Consider the following 18727-nt stretch of genomic DNA (forward strand, 5'->3'; position numbering starts at 1 on the left):
GCTGCCTAGTTTTATTAAGATAAAATGGTGTGATAGTAACTCTAAGTGTATTAGACCTTAGAAGCATACGTAAGTTCTTCTGTGTTTTCACTTAATGCCAGCTTTCAGGCTATTTGACTATGCAATAAGTGTATCTTAAAATGGTTATGAATAGAAGAAGAAAAATAATATTAACTAATTTAGTTACTTAAAATCAAAGTTCAGTAATTTTAAAAACACAGAAATTATGGTGAAGAAGTCGTTAGGACTATGATTTAAACCATGTTTGGGGGATTATCTGTATTTACTTACACGTTCTACTCTGTCTCTTATCACCAAATATAATGGATATTTGAGTAGGATGTAAAAAGAGTATGTTTTCAAATAAGATCAAGATGATATTATATTTTTTAGAATATCTGTAGATTTTTAGCTAAAGAAAGAAAGGGCTTTGCTATAGGCTGAGTCCTTCTTGGGCTCAGTAGTTGGTCATCACAGTTGTCATTGGCAGTCTGTGTGACATGAGCAAATCCCTTAACCTCTGTGGAAACATTTTTTTTGGTGCACTTTACCAATGACTCTTAGTGTACACATAAAATTTATACTTCCTTGCCAATAATTTGGTGGTTCCCAGGAGCCCACTCAGAGGCTGGCAACCATTGGATTACAAAAGCTCTGTTAACCCTTCTTGGTTTCACATTCTAACTCTTCTTTTGTTGCTGCTGTAAGAGTTGTTTGTTTGTTTGTTTGTTTTATTAATTTATTTTTAGAGAGAGAGTGTAAGAGAGAGGATGAGTGGGAGAGGCAGAGGGAGAAAGAGACAGAATCTCAAGCAGGCACCTCCCTGAGCAGGGAGCCCAATGCCAAGCTTGATATCATGACCTTGAGATGATGATCTGATCTGAAATCAAGAGCCAGATGCTTAACCAACCCCATCACCCAGCTCCCCCTACTTTTTAAAAGACTCTTATCAATCTAAAAGGAATCAACAATTGAGGAAAAGCAAACAAACTAGAAATCTGAAAACATGAAATTGAGACTAACCACTCAAGCTGATAATTATGTATGAGTTCTTTTCATTTGACTGGTAGCCAGAAACCAGAGACAGTGAAATTGATGAGCCAGTGTGTCCTACTGGTGTTGGCTGTAGTGTGAAAGGAAATAATCCAGATAATTGTTTAATTGGATGCTACTTAAAAGAGAAGCTGGAACTCCCCAAGAATCATGGTCCAGAGTAAACATCTTTTCAATCATATTGGTTAAATAAAAACCCAAGGATGTTGTATTGATGGCCAGCATTTATGAGGTTCCATACTGAAAATATTCCTTTTAACTATTCCCTGCCAGTTCTTGTCAGTCTCTGTCAGTTTTACTTTTCAATGTTAAGTATTTTGGGATGATAATTTTCCAATATTTTACTTGTAGTGGAAAAAGAAAATAAATCAAATCCTTAGCTACACAGTTACAGAAGGATAATATTCAAGAGCTTCCTATGAGAGGCAATTCATACAAAGGTGACACAGATCATCATAAGTCAGCCTGGATGAGAATCATTTTATATCATTTATATTTTACATTTTGTTACTTATAAAGTCTGTAACCCAGGTGAATTTTCTGTGACTCAGTTTCTGCACTTGTAAATTGGGGGTGGTGATAATAGGATTGTAGTAAGGATTATACAAGTTAATTTGTGTAAAGTGCTTATACCAATGCCTGGCAATTATAAGTGGCACATAATGCTAATAATGTTTGCTACCATTACTGTTTCTTTTGTAGCAGTTTCACGTAAAAAAAAAAAAAAAAAGTGTTTTTGTATATTCTAACTGAGTCATGACTCTTTTTAAAACCGGTGTTCTGACTGAATTATCACGGAATGGTAAAGTCTACAAGTCTTCTTTACCAGAAGCGACTGAGAAAAACAAACCATGTGCAATACATTTCCTTCTATAGCTCTATCTAGAGAGGGGGCTAAATATCATATTGGAGGTGGAACAACCAATTAATGTATTTCAGTCACTCTTTTTCCTTTCTTTTTTCCATTTGCTTGAGACTTTATTTTAAGGGCTCTCTCTCTGAGCAGTATGCCTTCATATTTAATGATTGCTATTTTAATTCTTTTCATAGTAGTAAATATTAAATATCAGGCAGAATACTTCCTTTAATTTCCATTTGGAGTAATAAAATATTACCAGTAACTTTTTCCTTGATATCTGTAGCAATACTCTGTCAAAGCAGAAGTACTTCATAAAGCCAGGAAAACATCTATGAAAAGTGCTTAGAGTATTATATATTGGATAATTGAAAATATATCAAATAAAACAAATATCCAAGAGATGAACTTGGGAAGCTTTCACACAACGGGCATGATATATTCCAAGTACCAAAAAGTATTAATGATTAATTTTAATGATTGTATTCACAATGAGATTATTAGCATGAATAAGAATAACTCTTTTGTAAATCTTGAAAGAGATGAGGTTTCCGATAGCTTAGCAAACACTTATTCCAAACTTCCAGACTTTGACACCTAAAAATGTGCCTGTGAATATTTAATTTTATATTACCAGTTTATATATTTAGACTAATGGAGTAACTAATTAAGACTAATTAGAGTATGAACTCCTGTGTAATCAACTGTCCTCACAAAATGAGATCCAGGTATATCTCAGGAAAAGTACAGGGGTGATATTAAAAATATTAAACTGTAGATTTCTGGAGAAGGTGGTGGAGTAGGAGGATCGTAAGCTCAGTTCATCTTATGGATATAACTAGATAACACCCACCTCAGTGTAAGTAACCCAGAAAATGACCTGAAGACTGGCAGAACAGACTCCACAACTAAATATAGAGAAGAAGCCACGTCAAAGAGGATAGAAAGGGTGGAGATGTGGTCTGGGGCCAAAGGGACCTAAGAGGGAGTGACACAAGGGACATGGTGAAGGGAGAGGAGCAGATGCTCACACCAAGCACCCCAAGCACCAGGGATCCAATTGGGGAAGACAAATTTCTATAACATTTGTCTTTGAAAATCAGAGGGGCCTAACAATCAGTAGGACTTAAGATCTGGAACATTAAAAATCAGTGGTCTAGGCTCTGGGAGGACAAGGAGGGCAGAGTCCCCACCTGTAAAGAGACAGTACAACAAACAGTCCTGCTGAGATATAGCAGAGCCTGGGGTACACAGGCAGGGGATTTATTTACTAATCTCAGAGCATGTTCTGGAAGGACAGGGATCTTTGGGAGACTCCTCTAGGAAAAAAAGAACTGTTGGGTACCATTTCCTTCCATGGTCCCCCAGCCTAGATATATGGACACTTTCAGGAACCAGCACAAAGCAACACTCTCCACCTAGCTTCCTAATAGTGCCTACCACCCATGCTCACATCTGTGGATCTGACCCCTCTAACCCAGTTGGCCTAGCAGGAGTTTACCCTGATGGCTACAGGTCCCCTTGCTCAGTAGATGAGGATGGACTTTGGTGGCACCACATGTCATGCCTCCTCCAACATGCCTTTGGTCACAGCCCATTCAAACTGATGCCACAAGATTGGCAGTAGGCAAACAGCCCCCCAAAAGCCAATACCACTCCAAAGTCTCCTACCACAAGGAGAGGAGAAGATAACCATATATATTAATCTAACTATAGGCCCTTCCACCAGTGAAAGTTTCTCAAAGGACAGCACAAGTAAAGCACCCTATAGTTCAGTGCTACTGCATTTCTGGCAAATGCCTGATCTGACTTAACTCCAGCCCAAGGCTGGCCCACCAAAAACACAGAGACCCAACCCTGCCCACAATAGACAAAGAGAGCCATTGCAGATGAATGAATTGAAGGCAGATGTGGCTCAGCTAAAACAGTAGGGCCCATGCAGCATGCACAGAGGATACCCCTGAAGTTCTAGGTTCTGGTGAACAAGGAACACTGCACAGCAGGGCAAGACCTCTTCCTCATAAGGCCACTAAACTCAAGTGCAGGAGATATAACTGACTGCTAACACACAGAAGCAGACAGAGTGTTAGACAATATGAGGAGACAGAGGAATAAGTCTCAAATGAAAGGACAGGACAGAATCACAGCAAAAGAGCTAGACAAAATGAAGATAAATAGTAATAAAGTAATGGTCATAAAGATATTTGCTGGATTTGAGAAAAGAATGGAAGACCTCATTGAGATCTTCAACAAAGAGATAAAAAACATAAAAAAAAATTTTTTTTAAAGAGATAGAAAATATCAAAAAGAACCAGTCGCAGATGAAAGACTCAGTAACTGAAATTAAAAATACATTACATAGAATAAATAGTAAGCTAGAGCAAAAGAATGGATCAGTGGCCTTGAGGACAGAGTAATAAAAAGAAATCAAGTTGAACAAGAAGACAAAAAATAATAACAGATGAAAATAGACTTAGGGAACTCAACAACACTATCAGGTGTAATAACATTTGCATTATAAGAAACTAGAAGAAAAAGAGAGAGTAGGAAGAAGAAAATTTATTTGAAGAGATAATAGCCAAAAAGTTCACAAATCTAGGGAAGGAAACAGATATCTAAATCCAGGAGACACAGAGAGCCACTAAAATAATCAGCCCAAGAAGGTCCAATACCAATAGTCATTAAGATGACAAAAGGTAGTGAGCAATAGAGAATTTTAAAAGCAGCAGGAGAAAAAAAAAAAAAAAAGTCACATATTTCAAAGGAAACCCCATAAAGTTTTCAGCTGATTTTTCAGCAAAAACTTTGTAGGACAGATGGGAATGGCATAATATACTCAAAGTGTTGAGAGGGAAAAACCTGCAACCAAGAATAGTCTATCCAACAATGCCATCATTCAGAATAGAAGGAAAGATAAAGAATTACCCAAACAAAAGTTAAAGGAATTAATGAGCACCAAATCTGACCTACAAGAAATATTAAATATTTGTCTGTCAAATAAATAAATAAAATCTTTAAAAAAACCCAGAAAAGTAGGAAACACTAAAGCATTTGAATTAAGTATATCTATAAAAATCAGTCAAGAGAATCACAAAATAAAAGGATGTAAAATAGTACACAGTATACCTAAACATGGAGGGGAGAGGAGTAAAGAATGAGTTCAAATTTAAGTGACCCTCAATTTAATATAGGCTTCTAGATGCATAAGATTTTATATATAAACCTAATGGTAGCCACAAATTAAAAAACATCAATATGATAGATATGCAAAAAATGAAGAGAAAGGAATCTAAGTATATCACCAAAGAAAGCCAGCAAACTGTGAGAGAAGAGAACAAGAGAAGGAAGGAACAGAGAAGAAGTACAAAAACAGGGAATGAAATGCAATAAGTACATACCCATCAATAGTTACTTGGAATGTGAATGACCTAAGTGTTCTAAACAAAAGACATGGGTAATGGAATGGATAAAAAAGCAAGAACTATCCATAAGCTGCCTACAAGGCAATGCGGATTGAAAATGAGAGAAGGAAAATAATTTATCATGCAAATGAAAGTCAAACTTCACTATTTGCAGATGACATGATACTGTATAAGGAAAACTCTAATAACTTCACCAAAGCACTACCAGAACTGATAAATGAGTTCAGTAAGCTTGCAGGATACAAAATAAATATATAGAAATCTGTTGCATTTTTGCACTAATAATGAAGAGGCAACAGGGAAATTAAGAAAATCTCATTTACAAATGTACCAAAAATTAAAATACTTAGGAATAAACTTAACCAAGGAAGTGAAAGACCTATACTCTGAAAACTGAAGAGAACGCAAAAATTAGAAAGATATTCCATGCTCATGGATTGGAAGAACAAATATTGTTAAAATGATCATACTACCCAAAGCAATGTACAGACAGATTTAATGCAATCCTTATCAAAATACTAACAGCATCTTTCACAGAATAAGAACAAAGAGTCCCAAAATTTATATGGAACTACAGAAGACCCCAAATAGCCAAAACAATCTTGTAAAAGAACAAAATGGGAGGTGTCACAATCCCAGATATCAAGATACACTACAACACTAATGTAATCAAAATAGTATGGTACTGGCACACACACACAAAAAATGACACATAAATCAATGGAACACAATAGAGAGCCCAGAAATAAACCCAAGATTATATGGTCAATTAATCTTGGGCAAAGGAGGTAAGTATATGCAATGGAAAAAAGAGAAGTCTCTTCAACAGTTGGTGTTGGGAAAACGGGAGAGCTACATGGAAAAGAATGAAACTGGACTACTTTCTTACACCATATACAAAAATAAACTCAAAACGGATTAAAGACCTAAATGTGAGACCTGAAGTCATAAAAATTCTAGAAGAGAACACAGGCAGTAACTTCTCTGACATTGACTATAGGAACATTTTTCTGGATATGTCTCCTGAGGCAAGGAAAACAAAAGCAAAAATATACTGTTGGGACTACATAAAAATAAAAAGCTTTTCCACAGCAAAGGAAATAATCAACAAAACTAAAGGACAACCTATTGAGTGGGAAAAGATATTCACAAATGACATATCTGATAAAGGATTAGTATCCAGAATATATAAAGAACTGATAAAATTCAACACCGAAATCCCCCAAATAATCTAATTATAAATGGGCAGAAGAAATGAAAAGACATTTCTCCAAAGAAGACATACAGATGGCTAACATGCATGAAGAGAGGCTAGACATCACTCATCTCAGGGAAATGCAAATCAAAATGACAATGAGCTGTCACCTCATTCTTGTCAGAATGGCTAAAATAAAAAATTCAAGAAACAACAAATGTTGATGAGGATATGGAGAAAAAGGAACCCAGGCTCACTGTTGGTGGAAATGAAAGCTGGTACAGTGAACGTGGAAAACAGTATGGACAGTCCTCAAAAAAATTGAAAATAGAATTTCCATATGATCCAGGATTACTTGTTATTTACCCTAAGAATACAAAAACACTAATTCCAAAAGATATGTGCACCTCTGTGTTTATTGCAGCATTATTTACAATAGTCAAATCTCAGAAGCAACCCAAATGTCCACTGATTGATGAATGGATAAAGAAGAGGTGGTTTATACCTATACAATGGAACATTACTTAATCATTATAAAAACAAAACAAAACAAAACCCTTGCCATTAGAAACAACATTTATGGATATAGACAGTGTAATGCTAAGTGAAATGTCAGTGAGAGAAAGATACATACCATAAGATTTCACTTGTGGAATTTTAAAAACAAAACAAATAAAATAAAGAGACAAACCAAAAAAGAGACTCTAAACTAGAACAAACTGATGGTTATCAGAGGGGAGATCAGTGGGGGAATGGGTGAAATGGGTGAAGAGGATTAAGAAGACAGTTATCATGATGAGCACTGCATAAAGTATAGAATTGTTGAATCGCTATAAGGTACACCTGAAACTAACATAACCCTGTATAGTAACTATAGCGGAAATTAAAAAAAAAAAAAAAAAAAAAAAAAGAGGCAGATCCAACTGGAATGTCTTTCTGGGCACTTATTCCTTTCACAATGTCTGATTCTTGGATGAAATTCTGGTGATAGAGAAGCCATCTCATCCTGATAAGGGTGAAAGTCTTATTAAGAACAGAGGAGAAGGATGATAAAAGGCGCATTGTTCTGACTGATAACTAGGGCCAGTATATGCTATTCAGAGATATCTTATTTCATGAAATATATAAACTTTTTACTTACTTAGGAGAAAGACAAAAAACAAAAAACAAAAACAAAAATTGACTTAACCTGGAGAGAAATTTGTTTAAAATCCCTTTATTCTTATGTTTTACTATATAGTATTTGCTATTTCTTTCTATTGAATTATAATAGTTATTTAGGATTCCTCCCATGCTTAATTAACCCATTTGGATTTTTGGAAATGATCAAAGGTATTCTAAATGGTAGCTGAGATGATCTGTAATTTATATTTTGGAGATCATGTGCGAAATTATTTTGATAGTTTGCAATTTAATAAAATTAGTAAATTGTATTAGAAATTTTTATTTTTCAAAAATTTTTAAATATATCTTTACTATTTATGGGGGAGTGGGAAATCTAAGAGGGGGTCCATTATTTTCATTCTATCAAAGTAGAACTTGTTACAAAATAAGTTGTGAAAAGGAAACTCAGTATTTAGGTTTAGAAATCTGCTTTGTTCAACTTAAAAGTGGTGGTCTAGGGTGGTCCATATTACTCTCTTTTTGTATCAATTATTATCAGACATCAGAGGGCAAAACAGTTAATTTCCAAAATGGGTTTGTGTTCTTCTAAGGTGTTATTTCACCTCCATATATTTTTTTTCCATTTTTCTTTTCTTCTCTCTTTTTTTAATTTCCTTTTTCCCCTTTCCTTTTCTTCTTTTTTTTTTCCTTCCTTTCCTTCTTTCCTTCCTTCCTTCCTTCCTTCCTTCCTTCCTTCCTTCCTTCCTTCTTTCCTTTCTTTCAATAAAGATTATTTTGGAAATAATTTCTCTTTTTATTTTCTCTTTTACAATTCAAACATGATCAGGTATGTTCAGGGCGGCATAGCCATGGATTTCTCATTATAGTTCCAAACAATATCCAGATACCAATATAGCTCTGCAAGCAGAAGCTAAACTACATTATAGGCAATTCTCTGGCAGATTAATTTTTTGCATTTTCACTTACTTTTCACATTACACATTTCAGATTTACTTTGAATGTCAATATTAAAGACGAATTTGAGGAGCTCCTGGATGGCTTAGTTAAGCATCTGCCTTCGGCTTAGGTCATGATCCCAGGGTCCTGAGATGGAGTCCCACGGTGGGCTCTCTGTTCAGCAGTGAACCTGTTTCTCCTTCTGCCTTCTGCTTCCCCTGCTTGTGCTCTCTCTGTCAAATACATAAATAAAATCTTTTAAAAAATAAAGAATAAAGCCTAATTTAAGGACCTGATTTTTATAAAAATCTTAATTGTTACAACTCCCAAAAACATTTGTTGAATTCCATATGATATAATTATATAAGATTGTATGGGGGTTAGAAAGATAAGAGATAAGGTTGGGCCCCTAGTATCTTATAACAAGGAATGGGTAATCAAACATGGTATGACCTGGACAGGTCACTAGGTCGTCTATGACCCAAGACCTATGAGGAGAAATGGCTACACTGTTGGCATGTAAGAGTGTTCTATGAACTCCTCAGGCTGTGAGGATTATGATGGGACTGGTCTAACTAACCCTTTCTTTTATAGGATAATAATAGAATTCTAAGACTCAACTCAGTCACTCACCATCTGCCTTACGCTCTTGCATAGGCTTGTCTGCTACCTTCAGTAAATGAGACACATGTAATGAGAGCTACACACCAGTGTTCTCTTGGGGACACATATTGCACTAGCCAAGGTCATTTGTAATATTGTTGCGGATAATTATTTGTTCTATATTCATTATCTTAATATTCTTAAGGGAAAATCTTGGGGTGGATGTTATCATACCTTTTTTTCATTGCTTTTGGAATAAAGCACTTCATTTACTTCTTTGTTCACCTTCATTTTGGCAAACATGCCTTGGCAAAGGGTACTTGGCAAAGGGTAGGCACTGGATTCAGCACAGATCGCATGCAGCCTTCCCTGTCTACGTCATTAGGTCTAATGTTCTGTAATGAACGTCTTGTTCCTTGCAGGACCGTTCTCTTTACTCTGACTTCTGTGGTGGTACTTGTTATTACAACAGACTGGATCAGCTGGGATAAGCTGAATCGAGGTTTTTTGCCCAGCGATGAAGTTTCCAGAGCGTTCCTGGCCTCTTTTATCTTGGTCTTTGACCTCCTTATTGTAATGCAGGTAAGTGTTTTCATGTTTCCCTTCTCTCCCTAAAGCCGCTCTATGCTTTGTTACCAATATAACTACCGCTGTATGTATGCAGAGTGAAAACTCTACAAAGCTAAAGAAGTGCAGAGTTTACAGTTGCTATTGATGGGGTCTTCTCTGGCCATGGTTTCATCAGTTTTACTGGGAGGATATGCCAGCTGGGGTTTTATGAAAGGAGCACCAAAAATCCATTGTATGAACACTGCAAGGTGGGCCCTGAGAAACCGTACAGCATGGTGATGTTTTCTGCCAAGGCTTCAAAACAAGGCAGAACAACAACAAAAAACCCTGTCATTTAGTAAATGAAAAGCTACAGAGATGAGGATGATATAAAGCCAGCAAAGCAGGGATAAGCAATTGCCAGAGCAACTCAGGGTTTTATAGCAGTTGAAATGGAATGATGTAAAAATGCTTTTTCTGGTTATGGAAATTATCACTTTCTTTCGGTACGCACTAGGGATCATTCCATTTTCATGTAAACAATATTTCTGCCCTGCTCAGCACCAGACTGTTTGTACAATAGCATTCCTCTAACCACTGCTACTTGGGTGATCTGCCATGGATGCTTTGGGGTCTTAGGACCCCCAAATGGAGGAATGTTCCTTTGCATGAGGCTGAAAGAAACATTAACTATTTCTTGGCACTTTATCTCGTTCATTAAATGTCCATTCATTGGCTAGACTTCTTATTGGTTTTAGGAAGCAATTTGAGGTTTTCCCCTCTGAGGCATTGTAAGTTACCAGGACAAAGGCCACAGTCACTGAAGGGAAGGTAAACACTGTTGTGTTCCAAATTTATGTGAGATTTCACAAGATGACAGATTGGTTTTCTCATTTCTAGAGGCAAAGAAGTGATATTCTTAGTATCTTAAAAGAGAATAACAGTTTTGTTTTGGTTTTGTTTTGGTTTTTTTGCTATATAATATAGCCCAGGTATTACGTTCAAGATGGTTCCTAGAGTATATTGCTATTTTAGTGGATAACAATTTAAAATATGTTATCAATTTAAAACATTACATGAAATTGAATGTCTCACCTAAAAATTGATTTTTTAAAAAATTTTCTGTGGGCTAGTTTAGCATAGTGGACAAATTAAGAAAGCATGGTAGTTTCCATATCTGTCTCTTACTTGCCATACGATGTCCTCTGGATATTCATAAAATCAAATTTGAAACACTAATGCAATAATGCATGATGCATTACTTGTTTAGAGGCTGTTCTTATCTTCTTTCATCTAATACTCCTAAATGATACACTTCCTGGTGTGAAGTATCTGCTTTGGTCAAATGGCCTAGTCAAAGGTATTAGTAGCCAAGTAGACCATCGTCTTTTAGATTTTTTTTTTAATTTGTATATGTGAGAGAATACATTTCCTGACTTTGTAGCACTGTCTGTCACCTTCTACCCTCTTTTACATCGTTTTAATTATTGTTCCAATAAGGTCACTAAAATCAGAGACTCGAGAGGGAAAATGTAACATTGCAATTTACAGGTGTTATGGACTCAGTCAAAAAGTACTTAGTAAAGAGGGCTAGAAGAAAGGAAGGATAGTCCGGATTTATGCAGGCAGAGTCAGCAGGACTGGGAAGGGGAAGGCGTTCTAGATGAAAGAAGGGACATGAACATGTGGAGTCAGTCAAGTGCTCAAGTGTTCAGAGAGTAGCTCGAGCACTGAGTGACCGGAAACAGAGTTCGTGCTGAGGAACATATCAGTTTGGACCATTTTGGCTGCAAGTAACAAATAACCCTGCCAAGCTAGCTCTATCAAAAGGAGAATGTATCACTGCAATGGAAGGATGTCCTACAGAATTAAACAGGAGGGACGCAGTTCCTTTTTAGGGACACATGAAAGCAGAGACCAAAGTGTACCAGGGAACCTAGACCTAGCTTTTGGTCTCCATCCCCCACCTCACCCCGCGCTTGTTTTTTTTTAACTTCTGTTTTGTTTTCTTCTCTTATTCTAAAGCAGCATTTTGAGCTTCCCAGTTCACATGGAAGAAAGTGGCTACAGCAGCACCTCAGAGGGAGACCACTCTCTAGTTGTCAGGCTTAATTTCACATTCCTGGGGAAAGTACTGCAAGGACTAGATCACACCCACCAGTGAAATGACTGGGCGTGAGTCCACGGAAGAGCAGAGAGACACTGGGCCTTAAAAGCCAAATTAGTTGATGTCTAATATGAGGAAGAGTCCAAAAGGAGGCCCAAGAGGTAGGGCCCTTAACTCTTTTCCTCTGTCCTTCAGTACTGAGTCAGCTGGCCAGGCCAGTAGATTTCTCTTTTGCTCTGTCTCTTGTAGCATAATCCTTTCTTCTCGTTTCTCTACTTCTATTCGGTTCTGACTCCTCTCTACAACTGTAAAATAACCTCCTGTGGATACTTCTGCTTCCAGAGGTCCCCTTGTCCCATACGCTCTATGAGGCTCAGCCTCATAAACTTCCAATCTCAAATGCCATTCTGTCCATGCCTCTTCTCAGCCACAGTGACTCCACATTGTCTAAGGATAAAGTACAGACCCCAAGAGTGTGCACTCAGTGCCTCCCTGATCTGGCTCTAGCTGTGCTTCTCTCACCTGTCTCCTAGGTTCTAGCTCTACCACAGACGAAAGGGCTTGTTGTTTGGCCCCTGACCACAGCACACTTACTCCAGATGTCTTTTTCTCTCCAAATGTGTTTCCTTCTGCTCTGTTCACCTAGACCCTGCCATTGAGCACCGTGCCAGTTCCCTCTCATGAAAACCTTGTAATCACTTCCTCCGTGGAATTCCTGCAGCACCTTTTACCTGGACTACAAATCACTACATCACATTTTTCCTGCTCTGTGGAGCAGGAACTGTAGCTTATAACTATATATCCCTGGAGTCTCCCTACCAGAGTCTCACATGGGCAGCAGTATGCCCAGAGTAATAACTGCTTGCTGAGGATAAAGAAGTGACATTTGAGCACTGAGTCTCATGCAAACTCTGTCCCCCTTTGGGAGCATCATGTTGAAATTTTGGGAACTAGTGCATGAGCATTTAAGAAAGAGAATGAATTTTAGGAAGCAAAGCCTTGGAAGATATATATGTTCAAGATATTTAAAAATATTTATTACAAATATCCTAACAAGTCCAAAACAAACTAAACTGTGATCTGCTTTACTCTAGATTCACATATTTCAGACAAAAGAAAAATAGAAAAGTAGAAAAATTAGTGGAAATGGAGGGAATAATTTTATTAAAAGATTTTTTTCTCACTAGACTTATTTAAGTGACTTAAAAGCAATAGACTTTTCTAAAACTAGAAAAATTCAACTTACACTATCAAAAGATATTTAGTTTGGGGTTAAAAAAGAAAAGAAACCTTTAGAAAATGGCACTACTTCTGTAAAGATTTTACCCTAACATAGTAGGTCAATTCTGAAAACTTGTAGAAAAAGTATAGTTATTTTTATGACTATTAAGTAGGATTTTTCTATATTTATCATAAAAATCATTTGTTGTGTCACATTTTTCTGTAGTCTTAGTAAAACCACTAGAACTAAAGCATAAATAGATGCTAGTAAAATATAATATGTGACTCATATAAATCACACATTTCTACAGAACATGAGAATTGTAAAAATTCTTCTCTCTGAGGAAATCTTATCTCAAATTCTGTTTAATATTTATAATTTTGCCTTTGATTTTTTATTCCTTTAGTTCATTGCATAAGTACCTAATTTGCAGTTATGTCCCATCCATTGATCTCTTGTTAGATTGAAGAAAAGATATACCTAAATTATGTAATAGTTAAAAATGTAATGTACTGTAATCAAAGGGGAAAAAAAGGTGTCCTAGGAGTCCACCTACTCAAAAGAGAGAGAGAGAGAGGAAGAGGTCAGTGTAGACAGAATAGTAGGACAAAACTTCAAAGAAGAGATGACAGTAGAAGGATAGGCAGCTGAAGTTTGAAAAGACAAAACAAAAAGACAATTTTCTCCAGCAAAGAGTAGTATTATAATCACCACAGTAAGAATTTAGTTTTGATACGTTACGTTCAGAAAACATTGATGAATTCTATTTTTTATTTTTTGAGGAACCTCTGTACTGTTTTCCAGAGTGGCTGCACCAGTTTGCATTCCCACCAACAGTGCATGAGGGTTCCTTTTTTTCCCACATCCTCACCAACACTTGTTATTCCTTGTCTTTTTTATTCTATCCATTCTAATAGGCGTAAGGTGATATCTTACTGTGGCTTTGATTCACATTTCCCTGATGATTATTGAAATTAAAAATAGAAATATCATATCTGATAATTCCACTATAGGTATTACCCAAAGAGAATGAAAACACTAATTTGAAACGATATACGTACTTCTATGTTTATTGCAGCATTATTTACAATATCCAAGATATGGAAGAACCCCAATGTCTACCTATAGATGAATGGATAAAGAATGTGTGTTGTATTTTATGGACTATTACTCAGCCTTGAAAACAAAATGAGAGCTTGCCATTGCAACATCATGAATAGACTTAAGTGAAATAAGTCAGACAGAGAAAGACAAATATCCTATGATTTCATTTTATATATGGAATCTGAGAAACAAAACTAAGGGGAAAAAACCAAAAAGTAGAATTAGACCTGCAAATACAGAGAACAAGCTGATGGCTGTCAGAAAGGAGGAGATGGAGATGGGCAAAATGGATGAAGCAGAGTGGACGATACAGCCTTCCAGTTATAGAATAAGTAAGTAACAGGAATAAAAAGAACAGCATAGGTAAATATATTCAATATTGTAATAACATTGTATGGTGACAGATGGTAGCTATACTTGTGATGAGAATAGTATAATGTAGAGAGTTGTTGAATCACTATGTTGTATACCTGAAAGTAATGTAACATTGTGTGTCAACTGTACTCAAGTTAAAAAAAAAAATAGCCAAACCCATAGAAACAAAGAGTAGAATGGTGGTTGCCAGGTGTTGAGGAAAATAGGGAGAGGTTGATAAAAAGGTACAAACTTTCAGGTATGAGTAAGTTCAGAGGATGTAATGTACAGTATGGTGACTGTAATTAAAAATACTGTCTTGTATCCTTGCAGTTTACTAAGAGAATACATATTAAGCATTTTCATGAAAAAAGTAACTACATGAGGTAATGGAAATGTTGATTAACTTGATGGTGAGACTCATTTCAGAATGTATATATATAAAATTATCATATTGTACAGTTTAAGTACATTCTAATTTTATCAATTTCACCTTAATAAAATTGGAAAAATACTGTTTAAAGAATGAAATAAAAAAGTAAACAAAACATTTACAAATTCATTCCTACTGTACATCACATCAGGTGCTGGAGACTCAGGACAGAGGGAAAGGAAAAAAAGATTAATGATACAGTCCACAGGAGTTTGTTATCACAAAGGAATTCATAATCTAATAGAATAAATATAAGTAGATATTTTAGGAATTGTTTTTAGAAGAACTTTTTATTGAGGTAAAAAGCAAATATTACTACTTTTGTCACTTTTAAAATTCATCTCCCCTACCCTCCTAAGATTTAGTTGCTGTTATGAAGGCTTTAAAATAAAGGAACTTTGTCTTGATAATATAAAGAACATTCTGTGCTTTTTAACTAGATAGGAAGAAAGAGAATGAGAGAAGGAAGAGAAGGACTAGTTGGGGGGTTTGGGGAAGGGGAGCTAGGGAGGAGGAGAGATGTGGAGCCAGAAAGATGGGTATAAGTGGGGATAACTTGAGGACCCAGTAAAATTCTCCAGTGTGGATGGATGGGTAGAGAGAGGTGGGATTAATCAATGGTAATGATCATGGAGACTGATCAAGGGTTATATCTCTTGTTAAGTTTCCATGCAGTCTTTGTCTCTCCTAAATATTTTACATAATTAAACCCTAGGGGATTAATGCAGGGAATATTAAAAGCTGTTGAGTTTTACAACTGAATCAGTGTAGTCTAGCATTAAGATAGCATCTGCTGAACAGAGTGCCCAGGAGGCAGAGGAAGCTGTGAGAAGCTAAGTTTCTGGGAATTTATAGGTAAGTACAGAAAGGTGTTGCCTTGAACCTCTTCTCTTTAGCATCCTCTCCTCTAGAAAGTTTCTCCTCATCACCTACTGTTATGTGTGCCTTTTAGATTTATGTATACAAATAGGTACATAATATAAAACATACATATATAGTATCAGCTTCATGTGCTTCAAGGAGATGAAAGAAGTTTTCTAGAAGAGAGACTTTTAAAGAGAAGAAGAAGATTCAAGGATTGTATTTTGGTGAATCCTCACACTGTTGATAAATCTTTTCAATACTTCTCTTTCTTGTAATTTACCTACCTACCTGCCTAGTACCTTCATATTTATTTACTTACATATTTCCTGTAACATGTGAGCTGCTCAAGGAGAAAAACATGTTTTTTCAATTTTTTCACTCCCACAGCTAGCCCTTGTTCAATGCATTACAGTTTTACCATATTTTTTGAATGAAAGAATAAATAAATGAATGATTGCAGCATTATTTCAGAAAAACCAAATAACATGATATTTTTCAAGAAGCAAAATATTTACCAACAGCAGGAGAATGAGCCATCAATAATATTAGATTAGGTCATTTTCACTGAATTATGATTTTACTATAATTAAATATCCAAATAAAAATCTCAATGAATTGTTCAGTTAAGTGTTAAAAAGGACTCTTTGGTCTAGTTGAAAAGCACTTAGAGAAAAGCGATATTTCCTGAAAAGTAATTCCTAATGCACTGAAAAAATAATTATGAAAATTGCATCCTAGAAACATTTCACCTTGTAACATCCAAAATGTGTTTGTTTTTTGTTTCATGCATGGTTCTCAGAAGTAGGTCAACTAGTTTAATAGAAGACATGATGACTTTTGGCAGACTTTATTTTAAAACTCCAATCACCTGACTTTAGTTGGGCACTGCTTTTGAGGTCATAGCTATTGAAAGTGGAATCAGTCACTTTAGAACATAGGGCAGAGCAACAAGCATGAACCTATTTTAATTAAATAGCAATGGTATTTTGACAAGTTGGCATATATTTTCTGGATAAGCTGTTCTGACTGATTTTATTTATAGGCTACTTAGAAGGAAAGGGCTGTTTAAATGTCTGGCCACCGGTTTTAATATGGTCTTCAGTTTGGGAATACTTTATCTAACTTTTTCCAAAGTATTTTAAACACTTTTTTGCAATTATTTTCCATCTCCATTTTTCTTACTCAAGGGTTACACTCCTCCTTGAAAACACAGTAATGGCAATCTCTGTTGTCAGTCCCACATGATACCATGGAATAATACCTGGATTAACCATAAATGCCTACTGTCTTCATGATATGTGCCTAAGAGGCTGAATCTTTGTTTTATTTACTGTCAACATTTTGTACTAATGACATCACCTGACCTAGTGGGAAGACAGATAATCTGAGGGGAATCTCAATATATTATTATTTTTTAAATATTTTATTTATTTATTTGACAGAGACAGTGAGTGAGAAAGGGAACACAAGCAGTTGGAGAGGGACAAGGTTTCCCATAGGCTTCCTGCTGATCAGGGAGCCCAGTGTGGGGCTCCATCCCAGGACACTGGGATCATGACCTGAACCAAAGGCAGACGCTTAAGGACTGAGCCACCCAGGCTCCCCCAATATATTATTTATTGGTAGTCCCCATGACTAACCTCCAAGGAGTAGAAAGACTTCTTATGGTAAGTCATGTCCACATAGTGTGGGGGAGTCCAGCTAAATGGGCAGTCTACAGAAGGTACCAGAGAACAGTTCTTAGCAGGTGACCTATGGTGTTAAGAAAATTTGGCAGAAGGTAAAAGATAAACTGGAAGCACAGGGGTTACCAGGCAGACAAATTTTAGAATCCAATCATGGGTACTGGAGGGACAAACACACTCTCTTGAAAATGAAGCTAATAGTCTTGTTAACATATGATATAGATCACAGTTTTGAAACAGGCAGCAAGTTCTATGAAGGATTATTGTGAGTACGAGAGATCACTCAAGTCTTTAAGGATAATTTGGGAAGAATGTAGCTTGAAGGAATTATAAGATTTGGTTAAGCAAGTGGAAAATAGAGACATTCAAGTTTCATCTCAGTATAAATGCTTCAGTCCCTGAGGTATTTTTTTAAAGAGAGATAGAACATGATTAAAAAACTGGCAAAAGATAAATTCTATACTGTTGCACATGAGCAGTAATTTTTTCAAAGCCACGTGGAAGCAGCAAGATATAACTCCTTGAAATTCATATTTTTCTAATGGATGCCTCATTGTCCTCAGGTGCTATGGAATTATCAGTACTTGATCATCACCCTGAAAGAACATTCCAGCCCTAACCCTTACGCCCATTTTTGCATGTGTATCATGGTTGGCCCTGGAAGTCATACGTAGCAGTTACCACTTGTCATTGTACCACTTGTGTCTGATTAAAAAGTACAGTGTTGAAGACATACATTCCACCATCTTACCAGGCTTCCAGCACCTCTGGGGCAGTTTTCAAACTCAGAGTGTGGTTATACCTCAGATCAGAGTTGTATAGGTGACTATATATATATATATATATATATATGCTAATATATATGTTATATATATATAGCATATATACTGTGTATAGTATATATGCTAAACATAACGGACATTCATGTCAAATATCCTGTTCCCAGATGAGATGGGCTAATACTCTGTAGCTATTTTTTTTTTTTTAAGATTTATTTACTTATTTGAGAGAGAAACAGGGGGAGAGGGAGACAGAAACTCTTAACAGCAGTGGGACTGTGGTTAAGTCACTTTATCTCTAGATATCCATACTGTCATCTATAGCATGACAATGTTTCATATTCCATATTACAGGATGTTTATGACAGGCAAATTAAAAATGCAGTTGGAAGATGATATTTTCATATACCTAAATTACATTATTTAGATAGAATGAAACA

General features: G+C 36.1%; 1 protein-coding gene across 3 annotated transcripts in view; it reads left to right on the forward strand.

Annotated features, from left to right (window-relative positions):
* TMEM117 (transmembrane protein 117) overlaps nucleotides 1-18727 on the forward strand; it is a 492194-nt gene that overhangs the window by 394056 nt on the left and 79411 nt on the right. For all 3 annotated transcript variants that reach the window (XM_032347946.1, XM_032347947.1, XM_032347948.1), the window contains one exon: nucleotides 9613-9772. In XM_032347946.1, coding sequence (XP_032203837.1) covers nucleotides 9613-9772 — 160 coding nt within the window. The remainder of the gene's footprint in view (nucleotides 1-9612; nucleotides 9773-18727) is intronic.

Source organism: Mustela erminea, chromosome 6 (genome assembly GCF_009829155.1).
Source record: "Mustela erminea isolate mMusErm1 chromosome 6, mMusErm1.Pri, whole genome shotgun sequence".
Lineage (NCBI taxonomy): Eukaryota > Metazoa > Chordata > Mammalia > Carnivora > Mustelidae > Mustela > Mustela erminea.